The 16,275-nt window shown below is 36.8% G+C and overlaps 1 protein-coding gene across 3 annotated transcripts in view; it reads right to left on the bottom strand.

Moving 5' to 3' along the window:
* Nucleotides 1-16,275, bottom strand: part of PRKCE (protein kinase C epsilon) — a 287,906-nt gene that overhangs the window by 106,648 nt on the left and 164,983 nt on the right. For all 3 annotated transcript variants that reach the window (XM_066546511.1, XM_066546512.1, XM_066546510.1), the window contains exons 3-6: nt 4,667-4,826; nt 3,450-3,484; nt 1,897-1,982; nt 95-227 (exon numbers count right to left, since the gene is read on the bottom strand). In XM_066546511.1, the coding sequence (XP_066402608.1) occupies nt 95-227; nt 1,897-1,982; nt 3,450-3,484; nt 4,667-4,826 (414 nt within the window). The remainder of the gene's footprint in view (nt 1-94; nt 228-1,896; nt 1,983-3,449; nt 3,485-4,666; nt 4,827-16,275) is intronic.

The raw sequence follows: 16,275 nt of genomic DNA, 5'->3' as shown, positions 1-16,275 counted from the left end.
TTACTTCTGTACATGCTGACATAGTGACTTGAAGTCTTTCCAAGTCTCCAAGTCACTCACAAAGAAAAAGAAAAGCTCTGAAGTGGTGCCTTACCTTTGCATTGTAAACCTTGTCTCAAAAGACCCCAGAGCAATGAACCACAGTGGTCACAGAAGGTGGGCACTTTGTAATTGTGAATGCTGAACTTGTGAGGCATGTTGACACTGAAACGCTGGGATCCCACTTGCTGAAAAAGGACAGCACAGCATATTTCATTTTAATTCATTTCTTTGCAATCAGTGTATGCTGAGCCCTGTTGCATTTTGAAACCACACAGAATTCAAATGATATGAAATAGATCTGTGCTCAGATGATGACCATCACATTAAATATATTCCAGAATTCTTTTCACTACTTTATCTGGGGAAAAGAGGGGGAAGGGCTGCTGTTGTCCAAGAGATAAAGACTAAAGTCTACTTCCTAGTACTTTTGGGAACAACAAATACATAGCTATCAGGAAAGATCTCAATGTGGAAGCCAAGGAAGTCACTCCCAATTGTTTTAGGAACATGAGGCCAAACTAATACAGGACTAGAAAAAGAAATATATCATAAGCCCTTTACCTTTCCATATCCCTCTCTTCTTTGGATCATAATAATATCAATGATAACCTGTTGAGTTCAGGGATTCCAAGGTATGATTATTTACTAATTAAAGGATGTCATTGATAGGTTTTCAAAGTGGCCATTGCACTGCAGGAGATTTATTTCTATGTTTTTCCTTCCCTTTTCTATTACCGCTGGCTTTTCTCCAGTGATCTAGTACCCCTTCTAAACAATGAGACCATCAGCAAAGTATGCAAGTCTCCACCAGTCTGGAGCCTGGGAATATAAACCTGCACAAGATTTTGTATATTCCTGTGAGTACTACACAAAACCAGCACTAGCCCAACACAGTCCTTTATCACAATTGTATGCACGTGATCACATTTTGGATGTAAAATACTGATTGTGGACCAGGTGTTACAGAATGGTCCCAATAAGGACAATGCTAGTGAATTGCACAGAAAAAATGAGATCATGAGTTAGTGCCTCAGTCAAACTCATGCTGAAGTTTAAGGAGTAGATTACAACTGCCATGTTACATAGAGCTCTGATTTGTAACTTAAAGGCAGGCTTTTTCAATCACATGAATGTAGGTTTTTAATAAATAAAATTATGAAATGTAGTTTTTTGGCACGGCCAAGGAACTGTGATCATCCAATACCACCTCACCTAAGCCTGTGGTGAAATACAACGGGCTCTTGCTGTTGCACAAAACAACAGGCCAGTGAGCATACATTTGCTTTTCTGTTGAAGCACAACCCAAAAACTTCTGTGTAAGGAAAAGCATTTGCTACTTATAGCTGAGGGCTGAAACTATTAAAAAAAAAACAAACCATTTTGACAGTTTGGATGTAGTCTTTGTTGAGGTGAGCCTTTGCAAGCAAATTCTGGTCAGTTGTCTGTGTTGGTGTCAGATATCCACCCAAGCATCCCAGCTCTCTGATCAGCCACTGATGGCTCAGCCACACAAAATGCAGCCCGGGAATGAAGGATCCCAGCCTGCTGCTTCTGAATTAAACTGACAAGAATTGTATTAACTCAGAAATGGAGAGAGAATGTTAAAAGTGAAAAGGAGTGGAAAGAGCTCTCTGAAACATTGAGCTCAGATGTTACAAAAAGTAATCTAATTTCTGTATGATAATTTCCATGTAAATAAAACTGATAGCAATCTAGCATTCCAAAGTACTACAAAATGACCAGAAGGGCACAAAAAAGTCTGTAGCATCTATTGATTAAACAGAGGAGATTATATTATTTTGAACTGATCAAAGACAGAATTTTATATAGAAAAATTAATTTATAAACATTTACCTCATCGTGAGTTTCCTGTTTTTTTAAGCCAGCACACTTTGTTATTATAAGTTCATGGCATCTCTTGTGAACTACACAAGTGCAAACTAGAAAGACAAAAACAGATAAACGAATGAAATTTCATGATGATTAATTTTAAAGCAGAAGTCTGATCTCAGAAGACTAGAACCACTGGGACTTGAAAGCATGCAAGTGACTGGTGAGTCCTATGAAATAAATTGGTTTACAAAAACAAAAGATAATGGACTTTCAAAAGACCAACGAATTTTAAGATAACTAAAGCATATCTGCCAAATATCTCATCTGTAAAACTACAAATTACCTTCTGAAATGTTAACCACAATTTTTCTCAATTTTTACATATGGGATTTATCTGATGAAGTTCATGATCTCCACATTACATGAGACACAATAACAAAAACAATTCCCGTTTAAAGAGTTTTCAAAAGAAAACAGATAAGAAGATAAGTCATTGTAAAAGTCAAAAGAATAGAAAAAAAGTCAAATATTCTTTTTGTAATGCATAAGTTGATAGCAGTAAAAGATTTCAGGATGCAAAAATGTTTTGCCAATATGCATCCTGATTACTTAATCAATGAATAACATTTGCAGATATGACACATAAGAATTGACACATGAACAATTACTAGGTCTAACATACCATAAAATTCAAGGTCATTAAGCAAAGTAAAAACCATCATAATGAAGTAACAAATTTCACTTCCTCCAATTTTGGTGGTTGTTGTAAGAAAAAAAATTAGATCAGAAGTCAAGGTACCTCTCCAGATACCTCTGTGTGTTAATACAGTAATTGCTATTATAGCATGTAAAGATCTATAAAAAATGGCATTTACATATTTACTGTGAGATTTAATACAGTAATTATTATTAAATCATGTAAAGCTCTATTAAAAAAAATGGCATTTACTTATTTAAAATGAGATTGCAGCAAGTCTTTTGTAACTGAAAAATCATCACTAACTTGGTGGTTTCTACTTGTTAGATGAGAATTAAGTACTAACACATCATCCCAAGAGGCATAAAGAAGTAGGAGTACAAGAAATTGAATTGAAAAATGGGAGATGAAAATGAAGCACTTGTGCAGTCTTCGCTATAACCTTCTTTAATGATGACCTCTATAATTATCTCATCGATTTAAACTACAGTCTTCACAATTACCTGGAATTTTTAAACACAGAATCTTAAACAGAATAAAGAGCTCTCAATTTTAAAATGCAAGACTTGAAAAATGAAGAAGCCAAGATCCGCAGATATGGTTCCCTAGATGGATATACATGAAGATATATCTGGGATCTGATGTTCAGGGCTGTTAGCTGAGTTCCTACTTCATGTATGATGCTTAAGACCAACAGTTTTGAAAAAAATTACTGTGACTTGGTGCAAACATTGTATACTTGTTGAGACAAACTTATTCTGATCATCATGTGCTAAATACTTAGCATCATACATTTACAATGTCTGATAAAAATATCTTATTACTTATATAACATAATAAATATATTTAAACTGTTCTTATGTAGAGTTTCTCTTACCTTGACATTGGTATCCCTGTTTTCCTATTACACCCCTGAAAAATAATAAAGTGTTTTAGAAAATGAAGAGGAAATATTCTTAAAAATGAAAATATCTTTTTCTTCCCTTTACTAGACATGTGCATGTTTAAAGAAAGGCTTTTCATAAAAAAATCATCTGATAACTGTATGCCTGGACTGAGATCAGGTCCAAGTAGGAACATTTCAGATGCTGAGAGGCAACAGGAAGGATGAGAGACCATGAAGGCAGTCAGAAGTACAGACAGATTTACTACAGGGAAACAGACAAAGGCTGCATGGAAAGGGGACAAAATGGTAAATCATCATCAAGCAGACCTCTAAACAGACAGATTGCATTTGTCAGTATTACTTGAAATCACCTTAGCCAACACAAGATATAATCCTCAGGCAGTTTTTAGAGGAATGCAGTTTAGTTTATGCACATTTCATGTCATTTTACATTGAGAAAGACCAATTTATTACACAATCCTAAGAAATATTTACTGTTGATCACATCAGATCTTCTGTGCAAATCAGTATCTCTAGGTCTCTTTGGAAAATATCAGGAGTTCCTGAAAAACAACTGAAAACTGAATGTCTCCACCACTTCTCCCTATCTGAAAATTGAAAATACTCAAAATAATGCAAATAATTTCTAAAAGGGAGTTCTTGGTGTACATTGTAATAATAAAGACCCTGTACACAGAGCACCAAAATCTCTGTCATTAGAAGTTATTCCATTAACTATTCCATTCCATATTCCATTAACTTCAGTAGGATGCAAAGAAATTTTGCATTTCTTAGAAGAAAGATAGTGATTCTTAATGATGTAACAAAGAATTCTGTCACTGTGACAAAACGTAAAGGTCTAATATTAAAGTCTGAATCTATACTTAGGTCTTACTGGACCTAAGTAATAATAATAGATAATAATAATAGACTGGTTATCTCCCTGGAATTTAGTGTGCATTAGATAGGGAAATATGGAACTTTGTGGCTCAAAAGAGAAGAACCCCAAATACAACCAATTCTAATACTTGTGATGGAGGTTTAACAGCCTTCTATTGTCATCTGCAATGCTGTTGTGACAGATTCATGTCAAAATAACGAGGAAAAGAACTGCTGCTCTATACCATTTTCACTGCAGTGAAACAGGAAGGCGTGCCAACTGCCCAACTCAAAGTTGCAAAGAAAGCAAAGCCAAAGTTGCTCCATACCATATAAAGTCTCTGCAGTGTGAGCAATATGTTGGTTGTCTAAGGTAGGTGGCCATGAACTTGTGTCCATTAACCTGATGCACCCGGCGCCGCACGGCACCCTGGCGCTTCCTGGGGCGCATCCGCTCCCGGAACACACGCTCTTCATTGTCCTTGGGGGCTGAAACACAGGGAAAAACAATCAGCACTGGCTGTCACACACACAAGTCTGGAGAAACTCAAATGCTATGCATAGGTAGATATTTTTCCAAAATAAAAATAATCCTCTGTACCCAGCAGTGCAAAATAACTTGCTTAAGTTTTGCATAATTTTTATTCATTTTTAGCAGCAATTAGCAGAGGGTAAAGGTTTTCATTGCTTAGTACAGGAACTTCTAGTTCTTTTAAAGCTTCATCTGTAAATTCATGTGAAATTGGGATTAAGTCCTCTACACCTTATCACTATCAAGCACACTGACAACCTCTTAACAATAATTATACAGTTAGATTCTCCTAACAGATCAGACTTTCACCTCACTTGATCTCCAGGAGAAGAAAACAATCCAAACATCCCCATGTCCTTGTACATTCAGAAAGTGCTGATACAAGCGCAAGAAAGCAGAGTAAAAATATGTATTATCAAGCAGAACAAAAAATTCCATCCAGAATTGATTACTTATTAGAATTCCTGATTGAGATCTGAGCTTCAGGCTTTAATAACCCACTTTGATACTAATAAATGCTCAGCAAAATGTTCAAAAGAAGGAAGTTGTTCTTCCTAATCAATTCCTATTCCAATTGTACATGATATTTAATGGTAGAGGAAGTATAAAATGAACTTGATATAACTCAGAGTGAAAACAAAAAAAAGATTTTTTTTGGAAAAAGAATCTTCAGCATGCATTGGGTCTTTTTCTTAGGGTTTTCTTTTTTTTTAATATCACTAACACCATCATAATATTCTGTATGCATTAAGCAAAAGCTGAGGATGAATTATCAATGAAGAACAGTTCACAATTGTTAATGAAAAACAGATTTTACAGACATTCCCTGAGCCACTCTTGCTTTGGCAAACTAGACTATAAGACTTGGAGAGGACCATATTCAGTCACCCATTGCCAACTGAATCCATGCACTCAATACTTTGGTGCATATAACACTTTGATGTGCAGTTAATACCTGTCATTCTTTGAATTTCAGCTACCTTGAATCATTACAGTGGCCTAAAACCACCAACTTTGGTCTGCTGCAAGCTTTTCTGTACATGATTGAGTTGTCCAAGCAACAGTACAGTGCCTAATAACAACACATAGAAAATTCAAAGTCTGGGAACAACTCAACATAAAAAAAGTCTCAAATTCTTTTACAAACATTGGAATAAATCCTGGTTTTGAGGGTTTTAAATATAAAAGGTATTGATTAAAGAATTTCTAGAAAATTGTCTTAAATTAAACCAATGGATGGACATCTTTGGAAAAAAACAGAGCACAGATGAACAAACAGAGAACAATGTCTTTCACTGCAGAGCAAAGGCTAAACTCCTTGACGCCTTGACAGCAAGTTTTTTTATGCACAGAAGAGGCTAAGCTCCATACACATTAATGTTTTACAAACACTTCATACTTAGAGTTGTTTTTCACCCTAAGATGACACATCTGTGGGATGGCCAGAGTGACACTCCTATTCTAAAGTGAGCTCTCAGTAAATAAACACAGCCTTGTACACAAAGCTACCCCTTTTATTTACGCTGAAGAACAACTAAAAAGCAATGGTTGTAGGTTGCCCTTCAATAAAGAGATAAGAAATACCAGACAGTTACCATTTATGCTTATTTTTATGTTTTCAATTTTGTTTATTTTTAGGGATTAAGCAAAACTAATGTCTAATAAATATCACAGCTCATTAAGAGAAAGATTGTCTTCCACAAAGAATATGTAACAAATAGTTGAAAATCCAACAAAATATTTATTTTCCCAGCTTCTTGAATGATTTACTGACTTTACAAAGCTGCTGGAAATCTTTTAAAAGCTATTACAGGAAATAATTCTGTATTAACACAGATCTGCTCTTTTGATTACCATCCAGATTATAGACTTTGCTACAGTATGCACAACCTGGATGTGAGAAAGTTAAAGTCCAACTCCTCTGGAAAGGTTTCCCCCAAAAAATCCAAGTCTTCTGGAAAGGTTTCCGAAAAAGTTATGTGCTTTACAAAATGAACAAGATGTTCTGACAGAGCACAATACACATTTGATATGATATTCAGTCTACAGTACTGTTTTTCTCATTTTTTCATCTTAAGTGCAATTCTTCACAGATAAAGCACCTGTAATTTTACAGAGCATGTAAAATCCTCCTCTTGTTTTGGCTACATAAAAGCAGTATCGTGACACTGGGGTTTTTTGTTTACTTTGTTTCTACTAACAAAGTTTTAAACCTACTTTCACTGCATTAGTTTCAATTCTATATTTAATTCTTTAATGAAATTCCATTTTTCCCTTCTAATACTTACAGTTTAAATAATATAATGAAACAGTATCCTTTTCAGAAATGCACCGACTTGAAAACAGACACAAGCAATGCATCTGAAAGCATCAGATTAAATGTCAGGCCTCGATTATCAAAAATCACTTCAACACAAACAGCATCACTGTGTGTGAGAAGGATCCTCTACCTGTAGTTAGAAAATGTTGTTTTCTTGGTCTGTCTTGGATAATGCTGGAGGTCCATTAGCCAGTTGCCCTTAAACGTTTTCTGTGTCAGTCTGCTATTCCCCTTTTGCCACTAAAGACCAGCACTTGGCCAAATCCATGCACTGTGCCCTGCTTTAGAGTGGAAGAGCCCAGAGGAGCTGCATGTTGGAGAGCATTGGCTCTGCCAACACCTCACCTCTCATTGCACCCTGTGTGCAATCCTCACCTCATCAGTTGGCAGCAGGACTCATTTAGAGGGCTTGGAGCAGGGTAGAATCATGGAATCATTAAGACTGGAAAAGACCTCTAAGATCTGTTGGTTCAACCACTAACCCAGCACTACCAAGGCCATCGCTAAACCATGTCCCTAAACTGCTACACCTACACATCTTTTAAATATCTCCAAAGATGGTGACTTCCCCAGGCAGCCAGTTCTAATGCACCACTACACAATTTGTTAAGAAATTTTTCCAATCTAGACCTCCCCTGGTACAACTTGATAGTATTTCCTCTTCTACCAGTTGTTATTTGGGAGAAGAGACCAATTCCCACATCACTCCACCCTCCTAGAGAACAGAAAGGTCTTCTCTCAGGCTCCTTTTCTCCAGGCTAAACAAGCATCTGACATTACAGTGCCTGACTGACCACTGGATGACTAGACATGAGCCTTTCATCACAGCAGATGAAGTCACAGGAGAAATTAGCTCACCCACAAGCTTAACAATAACTTCAAGTTAACATAAAGTTCAGTCACTTATTCACTGTGACCCTATGTAAACATATAAGCAATGCTTTCTCACAGTCCCCAAGCAAAACACTGCCACATCTTGTGTAAGACTGGATTTTAGGGAAAACTTTTTACTGAAAAGCTGGTCAGGCATTGGCACAGACAGCCCATGATGTGGTGGAGTCACTATTCCTGGAAGCATTCAAAAAATGTGTGCATAATGCACTTATGTACATGGTTTAGTGCTGAACATGGAGGTGCTGCCTTAACAGCCAGACTTGATGACCTCAAAGGTCTTTTCCAACCTGAACAATCCTGTGATTCACACTGCTGTTTTGGGCCACAGGCATAAAATCAGGCAGGAACTGTCCCAGGTGACTCAGAAGCAGATGATCACATCTGTTCTGGCTCATACCCAGGGTTGTGAACCACTTATTTCTAGCAGAACTCACAATAGTCTGTATTTAAATTAAAATCAATTTATCTCATACTGAACAGTCATGGTAGAAATGTTAATTTATCTGACTGAAGACACCTACTTTGGAAGGGAGCTACACCGCTCTCCCCAAATATGTCTCATCGTTCACAAGCAGAAAAGTGAAGATTAGTAAATGCTAGCAGAAAGCAGGGAGTATTTGGGAAAACCCCCAACATCTGTGTGATATCAACAACTAGTGTTTTCAATGCATTCTTTTGAAAATACAAGCATCCCAAACAAAATTGGCCTTTAAAATATATTTTTAAAAGTCTTACAGAGGTATGTATTAGGTTCTAGAAAATACCATTAGCATACTGCATACTGTGCATGGCATTTCTATTCTTAGCAAAGGAGTTAAAATTAAGTGAATTCCTCATAGTCAGAATACTAGCAAGTTTCAATATAAACAATTTCTTCTCATGGTATTTCTACTAAATAGTCACAGAGGCTTATCATTTCCTCAGTAAAGGCTGTTTCTTACGTAACGTACATTCTGTTCTCTGTTTTGGTTTTGAGTCCTTCTGTCTTCTGTCTTCTGTACTATTCAGTTTATCCTTTTAAAGTGCATTTCTTACATTTTATTTTCAAAAGATGGAATAAGAAATTATTACAATTTCCAAGTGTTCATGGAGAATGCTGTTGGTGGAGCACATTGAGTTTAGGCTTCATATGATGGTACTTGAGAACTGGCAAATTTAAAACTAATTTTATTTCAAAACCATAGCCAGTAATGCCACTACTTCTTTTCCCTGTAGCCAAGAGTAACTCTTGAGTTATTTGAAAAATAATAGCATATAATTGCTTTTATGTACTCATATGTACATACATACATAATGCCTACAATTTTAAAGACTCAAAAGACTTGCATGCTTAAATCCAAGCTCTAAGGGAAGTGTTATAAAAGTCAGAAGCATCTGCATGAAAAATTGCACAAAACTCATAAATACCTGCAAAATGGAGGCTTAAATGAGCTGTCTCAACTACGTTTAATGCTGGTCATTGTCTAGTATCCATTAAGCATGCATTATAAGTCATGACTTAAAAAGTAATTTCTTAGAAAGGAAAGTACTGCGTAACGCTCAGCAATCTTCAAAGGAAACAAGACTGGGGGAGTAAGACCTGCACACCAAATATCAAAGGCTCAACCATGTCAGGTCTTGTTTCATACTAAAACAGGTTCAGCATAAATGAGAAGGGCTCAATGTGGAGCACTAACTGCAACAACATTATCCTCCATAGCCCTGTCTTATCTTCAACACTCTGAGTACTTACACAATTCTCACAACAACCAAAAAAATGCAAAAAAAAAGGCAGAAAAAGAGCAAGAGAGCTTACACACAAATAGAGGGAGTATCCAGAATTTCTTATTGCTGACAATGCTGACTTCTAAACAGGAACAATGCTGATCCCTTCTCTCAATCTGGGGGTGATTCTTACCAAACTGTCAGTGTTTGGGGAAGGGAAAATTTAGTTAAATGGCTTCTGCCCCATCAAAGCCAAAGCATGGGCCATGTATGACAGTAACACAGAAACTGGGGATGCTGCCAGGTAAATCCTTGCAAGAGAACCCTGACCCCTCATGGCACTTCTGGCAACAAGGGGCTTTTCACCCTGGGCATCTCCTGGGTGTCACATTGCTGTCACCTCTACCTTACAAGCACCATTCAGAGAGCTGGATTTAACATCAATCTTTAATAATTACAACTGACCCTAAATGAACAACAAATGCAAAGGAACAATGGTTGTACTGAGGTTTCATTGCTGAAGATGAAAACTAACAGCTTTTGTATCATGTTTAAGCCTGATCACTTTAACCAGTATGCATGTACTGAAATAGAGCTTTTATTTTAGCACTACATAATGTCTAAACAGAGGAAGGATATTGATTGAAGCAGGAGAGGTAATTTGTCTAAAAAGATGTTGGAAAGTGAGAAGCGGGAGAAAAAAAATGTCCAGGACTTCTCAGGATTCAGAATGGAGTATAACCAGATCATTATGCATCAAAATAAGGTCTCAAAGGATTATTCCCAAACTCTATTCTGGGCTGTACAGTAGAAGCATGTACACTGGCATTAAGATTTCTCCAGGCAGAAATCATTACAGGATTCTGCATTTAAGAATTTAATCTATTTTAAAAGGAAAAAAAAAAAAACCCAAACCAACCCAAAACAACAAAAATCCACCATGAACAAAAAGCTAAACACCCCCATCTATTTACATTTCTATATCCTTTCTTTTGGCAAATTCTTGTTTAGTAGTAACACATGGAACAAACTAATTCTGTACATTTTAGAGAAAAAAAAGGTAAGGTAAGTGCTACAATATGATATCATAAAGCTGTTACTGATGAGCACAGAAATTATGTAGTTTACTACAGTCATAGAAAGAGCATGAAATTTTTCTATGTCTTTTTCTAGAGTATTATGTTTCCAGATTACTTCTTAAACAAAGAACAAGCATACAGGTTTTCCTACTGTATCTCAAATCTGCTTTATTTAGGAGACCAGACAGGAAATTTCTCATTTAATAGGAGAGTCAGATCCTTCAATAACACTGCATTGTTAACAAAACCAAAGATGCTGAGTGCTACTAAAGAAATGAAAAAAATGCTCACAAAATGCATGAGTTTTAAAAGAGATATGTGTCTAGACATGTCTGCTAACACCAGCTATTTTACTAAATGCACTGAATAATAAATTCCCTATTAAACTATATCATCCCAAAGATGGTGGGTGGCTTTGTAGCATGGGCTAAGGCTCAAATGTATCTGCCTTCAAACACATGCTTACCTGTAAATGATCAAATTCTTGTCTAAAAGAGAGATTCTGCCTACATGTATTTTAAAATGTCCCTTGAGAGCACACAGAATTGATTTGGGGTGTCACAGGCACATATTTTTGTTTGAGGGCTTCTGTTATTTTCCTTTTTTTAAAAAAGAGCCCAAACCAAAACACCTGTATGTGTATATATATATATATATATATATATATATATATATATATATATGTATGTATATAATGCTATCCAATGATTACTTACACATGATTCAAAGTTTTCCTACATAATTATTATCAGGAGCACATTCATAAGCTCACTCAAAGCTGAAGGGACAACAATAACTCCCCACATCTTTCAAATAGAAATACTTCCACATTCAATACACCTGATAAAGGAGGACTTAATGTCCAGAAGTACTAAAGAGATAGAAGTACTAAATAGATACTGATAGTCCAATTGCAATTTCAGCACACACAGAAGTCCAATTTAGTTTTCAGAAATGTCCCAGCCTTGGTGGCAGGCAATAATTTGGACCAAGTGTTCAAAACCAGGAGTGAGGTCCCTGAAGAGACTGGATGAGCCCCCAGTTCTGCCCCAGCTGCAGCCCATCCACTTGGCTACAGCAGAGGCTGCAGTGAGAAGGGATTAGTTTCCATACATGCTCAGACAAAATATTCCTTTAAATGACTCAGAGGCTTTTCTTAACAAAGTCTTCAAGACAAACCCTCGAGTTTCCACACTTGATCTCCACAAGGCCCACAGAATTAGTGACAATTTACACAAGTTTAAGGTATTAACAACATGGAATTACACATGGTCATCTTCAGTGACCATACAGCATGGTTTAATAAATCTAATATTTAAGAAACAGAATTCTGTTTTATAGGAAATGGACCACTGGTCCAGTGGTTTATATTTATATTTATGGATATAAATATGCAGTCTGTTTTTTAGATCCCTAGGAACTCACACAGATGATGGGGTACTGACCTCATTTTGGAGGGTGGATATAGCAATTTCTGTATTTAAGCAGCTGTCAGATCCACAAAGCAAGCAAATCAGAGATGAATCCCTCCTACTTCCTCTCAGTTTCTCTATTGGTAGCATTAATGATTTAAATAAAAATTGTATTCCTGAAACAATGTAACAACTTGTAACTACAATTTTCATAATACAATTTATTTGGCAAAGGAAGTTATATCAGTAGAAATACCGTAGAGAAATTATCACTATGTGGCAGGTTTTCTGAAAAGTGAATTTCATCTCAAGGTTTTTAAAATAAAGTTTCAACTTCCAAGCCTTTTTCCACAACCCAGACATTGTTTTTTCAGTTGTAAAGGAGATGTCACAGGCAACAGGACCAAAAACAAGGCTAACTAATGTTATTTCAGTCTTATTTTTCAGGAGTAACAAACAGCCTCACTCTAAACACAATGCCCTTATGTCAACAAATCTGCAATTGAAATTAAAGAACTGGAAATGCATTCTACATATGGCAAATACTAAAGCTACTACTCATGAGAAAAAGCTCACTCCATGAAATTTAATGTGTCTATTCACGTCCTAACTAGCAAAGTAATAATTTACAAAACATAGAACAATTTTTGTGCCATAATTTGACTTGATAAACTTGCAGGCAGAAAATTAAATTAGTTCATGTCAGTAAGAGTCAGATCATGTTGTTACAGTGTTAGTAATGAGCAGTATTAGCAGCCTGGCATTAGCATTGTTAGTGTTAAGCACTTGACAAACTAACAAAACGAAATATCTCATATTAGGTCAACTTTTTTTTTACTTACTAGAAGTAAAAAAAGCAGAAAATCTTCTATATGAAGAAACTATACATATAATATAACCTATTTGATTATTATTATAAGTTTAGTGTAACTGATCAGATGAGCTATCATTGGGGCTTGACCTCTCTACTGTCACTGCTGCAAGCCTACAAACACGTCCTGCAATTTGCCTGCACCAGCCCCTTGTGATGGCAGTGGTGGTGGTCACTGCTCTGGTGACACATGCTCACACTGGCTGTGCTTTGTCTTCTATGAAAGAAGGAGGGTGAGACAAACCATCCCAGGCAGGGCTGTGGTGGGTGGTGAACTTGCACAGCAGCACACAGCCATGCTTATTGGAACAGAGCTCCAGGCTAGGAAGTATCTGCAGGGTCGAATGACCTCTCTGCAGGGTCAACACCTGAGCTGCTGGCTTTCGTCAGCTTCCTGGAAAGGAAACAGGCTTGTGATGTGAAGAAGGAAAACAAGTATTGTAAAAACTTCAGGACAAAGCTCTTTTCCCAGAGGTAACTATTAAACCAGTCAGATCCCAAATGATGCTATTTTAAGCGAGTGTTGGTGATAGATTAGAGAAGTTCAGCAGTCTCTTTCTAATACTTGCAAAAGCTATATACATTATGACGAAACAGAACCTTGTATGTCTGGCATTCTAGTCTTTCAGAAGTTGTTTCTTAAATATTCGTTCAACTTTAGCTTTGGTCCTATCCCACAGAACAACAGAAGCCCAAGTGGCAGGCACCTAGGAGATTCCTGAGCTCAGTCTCCTGCAGTAGGGAAGTGTCCCATGTACTTCAGGCATCCTCAGCTTTCATTTTTATGATGGTTCTCAAAAATCTCCAGTGAGGGAAATTCCACAACACACTCGTGTATCTTGTTTCACTACTCTGGCAGGCAGGCTGTTTTTCTAATATTCAACTTCAATCCTTTTGCAATAAGTTATGCTGGATGAATGATAGCACCCTGAAAAAGTAAGTTTTGGCCAGCACAGAACCTATTGAAGTATCTGTAGCATGGCAGCAATTTTCCTGTGGATACCATGCAAAAGGCCAGAGACACAGCAAGATCTCACAGAAAAGAGGGCTGCAATAATTCTCTATGATTCTCAGGCCACAGCAAGACAGAAAATGCTTTGCACTACACAGGACCCTGCAGATATCCCAGTCACATGCTAGCTACAGAAAAGTCATGGCATCTGAAGGCAAAAAAGGGAATGAAAATCACTTACTGCCTTAGGCCACTAAATCTCAAAGTTGTCTTGCTGATTCCATTTCCAGATCCCCATCCTTATAGCAACAATTTGTTTCTATCCAAGCTTTGAAATGCATGTAACAAAGCACCCTTGAACTTAAAATTTCTACATTAAAATTCCATATAACCACATTAAGGATCTATGGGGCATAACCTACATAGGTTAGAGAAGGTCAGAGAAGATGACTTTTAAAACATGGTTTTATAAAGGTTGTACCCTCAGCAAGCTCAAGCCTGCTGATTAGAGAGATTAAATTGCACAGATTCAAAGTACTTCACAGTGGCAGTGAAATCTTACCTACAATTAGAGAAGTGGTTTTGCTTTTTTTTTTTAATTTGTTTCTCAATAAAGAAACAAATTAAAAGAAACTGTTTGCTTGTATCCTTCACAGGGCAGGAGGAGGTCACTGCAGAACTGTGATTCAGAGAACCTCCCCCAGTGCCTATGTAATAACTGAGACAGCCAGAGAAGATTGCATAGCAGCTTCCTTTTCCCAAGCAGGAAGAATCCCTTCAATATACAGATTTGGGTATCAGGTAAAAAGTACAGAATCCTCATTACTTTGCTCAAAAAATGCTAATGAAAGCCAGAGGAAGCTTCAAGGACAGGGAGAATGGCAGTGATATATTTTATTTATGCAGACTTTTTATTCCTTATGCTTTCAGGTAATGATAGTGCTATTCTACAACTAATTAAAATAAAGACTTCAAAATTTGGACATTACTCCTCTGGTCCAACAGTACTCAAGTAGTAAGACAGAAAGTAGCTGTACCTTCATGCAGATAAACCCACTGATGGGTTTAGTTATATATCTATTATAGAAAGGGGATTTGACCCCAAGCAGTAAGACATATTAATACAAGGCAATCAAACCACTGGATTTAATTTTTCACAACTCTACTGATGAACTGAACAAAACAAGTGAAAGATACTAGTGCTATGCCTCAAAAGGACTGTTCTCTGATGTAGCTATCACAAAAAATAATATCTGACAATTTTTTTTCCATTTTTGGCCCAATATACAACCCATAACACACTTAAACCAGTGTTCCAACATGTCACTACTCTTTCTAGTTTATCTATTAGTAAGGACTATGTTATGACAATCTTGTCATCCTCTACCAACAGACTCATCTTGCCCATTTCCTAAGTGGGCAGCTTTTACAATCAATTGCAAGAGACAAAACTCAGCAGCAAAAGAACTCCTTCCCTCTTTCCACTGTCTTTCTTGCAAATGTGGGAGGAATTTTCGCTATTCTAATATCCCCCCCAAGCACACAACAGAAGCTTAATTAAGAACATCTCTGACTTACAAGCAGCGCTATTAAGGCAACTCTCACATCTCTGTCCTTCAACATTACATACATTACTAGAAATTTCCACTCAGAAGACAGTAAGGAACATCTTATGTAAATCCTGAAGTATTCAATATGATTTATTATCAGCATACTACTTTCACACCCCAGTCCAACAAAGCATTTCTGGATGTGGCTATAAAAAAGAGCATACTCATTCTGCCATGGATTGCAATGGAAATTTTCCATTATTTAAAGCACTATTTACCTGCCCTGCAGGATGTTAATCCTCTGCAACTAATGCATGGTAAGAATGGACACATGAGCTAAACAGGATGTTCTTTCTCCTTGCCAGGCTTATGGACACAGCACCATGAGGGAATTGCAGATGATGAGTGTATGTGTTGTCAGTAGAACCTGAATGTATTATATAGGTTTTTACTGGGGAGGCAATTGACACATACAGGTACAAGGAGATGACCCCTTGTTCTTGTCATAACATCTCCTCATAACCTGGTATTGGCAGAAGGAGCCTTTCTCAGTGACAAGATTAAAAAAGAAAAGCTTTAATGTCTCTTTCTCATTTGCTTTCTCATTTTTTTCAATACACAGAA

This window comes from Molothrus aeneus, chromosome 3, assembly GCF_037042795.1.
Source record: "Molothrus aeneus isolate 106 chromosome 3, BPBGC_Maene_1.0, whole genome shotgun sequence".
NCBI lineage: Eukaryota > Metazoa > Chordata > Aves > Passeriformes > Icteridae > Molothrus > Molothrus aeneus.
This window is presented reverse-complemented; position numbering and strand designations above follow the sequence as displayed.